Source organism: Mandrillus leucophaeus, unplaced genomic scaffold, assembly GCF_000951045.1.
Source record: "Mandrillus leucophaeus isolate KB7577 unplaced genomic scaffold, Mleu.le_1.0 Scaffold957, whole genome shotgun sequence".
Taxonomy (NCBI): Eukaryota; Metazoa; Chordata; class Mammalia; order Primates; family Cercopithecidae; genus Mandrillus; species Mandrillus leucophaeus.
In genome coordinates, this window is record NW_012110441.1 from 147,662 (window position 1) to 149,834 (window position 2,173).

The following is a 2,173-nucleotide window of genomic DNA, read 5'->3' on the forward strand; positions in this document are numbered from 1 at the left end:
CAGCCACCCAGTCTTCCACAGCTTTTCCCACAGGGGTTTTGTGACATGATCTTGATCTCCCTGTTCCTGAAGCCCATTCTGTGAATTCCTCTGCTCACCATAATTCACTGGGACCCCCACGTCAGCACACCCTGTGCTTTGCAGCCATTCATGGCCATACATGGGGCATTGTGAGTCTCGTGTTATACCTGGGCCCCCACTCAGCCTCTGGTCCCGGCCCTCCTGGAGGTGCCGAGAGGACAGAGCGGAGGGCAGCGCAGGGACTGTGGCTGTGGGGCCAGTCAGATGGGTTTGAACTCAACTCTGGGACCTGCTGGTGGGGCAGTGCCACTTACTGTTTCTCTTTTGAAAAGCAAAAGCAAATAGAATCTACCAGGGTGAGTTGTTGGGACTTAAGATTCCGATCAGTGTGATGCGTATGTGGGTACACACATATGTCCCATGTGAGTTGGTCTCCAACTCGCCTCAGTGTTCACTTTCTGGAACATTACTACCTGGAGTCATGAGAATGGACTGTATTTTCTTTTTGGCCATCCAGGAAAAAAATATAAGCTCTAAAAATCATCCTATGATTTTATCCTTCCACTTTCTGAAGCAAATTCATTAGCCCTTCATCGGCCTGAAAAGTGACATGACTTAGTATTTTCAGTAACTCTATAGCTGAGAAAATAACTTTCCGCGCTGTAAAGAATTAAACAAGAGCCAATTATTGTGTCTGTCTTCACTGCTCAGGGGCGACAGCAATACCTGTCCTTATTAATTTCTACCATCGACGCGTGTTTAATCCATACGTCATCTTGCTGTTATCTGTGTTCCTCACAGAGTAAAAGCCACCACCAGTCTGTGTGAATCGGAACCGCGTGGAAAACCCAATTACTCAGCAGGTACTTAGAACATTTCTTACCTGATCTTTTCCGCGTGGGTAAAATGTGTTTCTGCCCCTTGGAGAGCTTCCCTGCCCAGCGGAGATGTCGGCGTATTCCACGGAGAAGCCATTTCGCAGAGATTCGGAGTCTGCCCTGCTGTGGACCAGTGCTGTTCCTGGGCTCTGGTCTGTGCGTTTCTGAGGAGCCGACGGGTCCTGCCTTGCTGAGAACAAGCAGCCGTCTTCCAGGAGCTCCTCAGCTCGCACCGTGACGGCTTCCTCCCCCTCTAAACCCCAACAGGAAGGAGCAGCAGAGAAAGCGGCGTTTTGGTGCTCAGGGAACAGACTGACGCTGGCCGATGGGCACAGGTTCCCACCAGGGCTCCGTGCCTGTGCCTCCGGTGCGGCCCCGACCTTGTCCTCGACCCCAAGGGGTGCTCAGGGTAAGTGGCGCCAGGCAGCCTCCCCCAGCCCTGGCAGCTCCCTAAGTCACCGTGGAAGCCAAAGAGCAGGTGGGGGAGTGATTAAGAAGAAAAAAAAAGAAGACGGTGGTGGCCTTGACCACCACACGAGCCACAGCTAACCTTGCTCTCTGTGGAGCTGCCCACGAAGCTTCCTGGGCTGGAAGTCATGTGTATCGCTGAGGACTGACCCCGGGCAGCAGTGGCCCAGGGATGATGGGACCGAGGATGCCCAGTGGGCTCTGGGACCTGCACTCACCTGTCGCCTGGACCCCGGGTCACCCAACTCCATCCTGAGCTTGCCTTTGCTCAGAGCCCTCTCTCCTTCCTCTCCCTCCCCAGGGCCTGCCTACCGCCCAGGTGGGCCTCCTCCCCTTTCCTGACCAGCCCAGCTGTGCACCACGGGTCTCTCCCCACCCTCCAGGTCACCATCTCACAGTCACGCAGTGCCAGTCCCAAGGCATGTGGTGTCCTGTTGGTCAGCAACAGAGCCTGGCCACAAACTGCTGGACATGGTGTTTTCTGCTGTGCAGTTCCATGGGACCATTTGCACCGCCCCTCCCCACCCCTAGCGCTAGTGACTGGTGTGGCTGACACTGGACAGCTGGCATAGGCCTCACAGAGACACCTCCCTGAAGCCTGCACCCTCACCCCACCCTGGGCCCTCCTCACTCACCCCAGGCACACAGTGGGGGTGGGGGTGCTGGCACGGCCTCCTGGGCTGCTGGGTGGGTTAGAAGGGACAGTGCAGTGTGGGGTCGGTGTAGCAGCCCCCGCAGATTCAGCATCATCCTAATTTAGTAACCTCCCTTAGAGACCCCCACCCAAGGCAACCAGACCTGGTGTC

The 2,173-nt window shown here is 55.8% G+C and overlaps 1 protein-coding gene across 1 annotated transcript in view; it reads left to right on the forward strand.

The window, feature by feature from the left end:
• Positions 1-2,173, forward strand: part of AHRR (aryl-hydrocarbon receptor repressor) — a 132,275-nt gene that overhangs the window by 122,244 nt on the left and 7,858 nt on the right. The window contains 2 exon segments of the mRNA XM_011970587.1: positions 823-884; positions 1,167-1,308. Coding sequence (XP_011825977.1) covers positions 823-884; positions 1,167-1,308 — 204 coding nt within the window.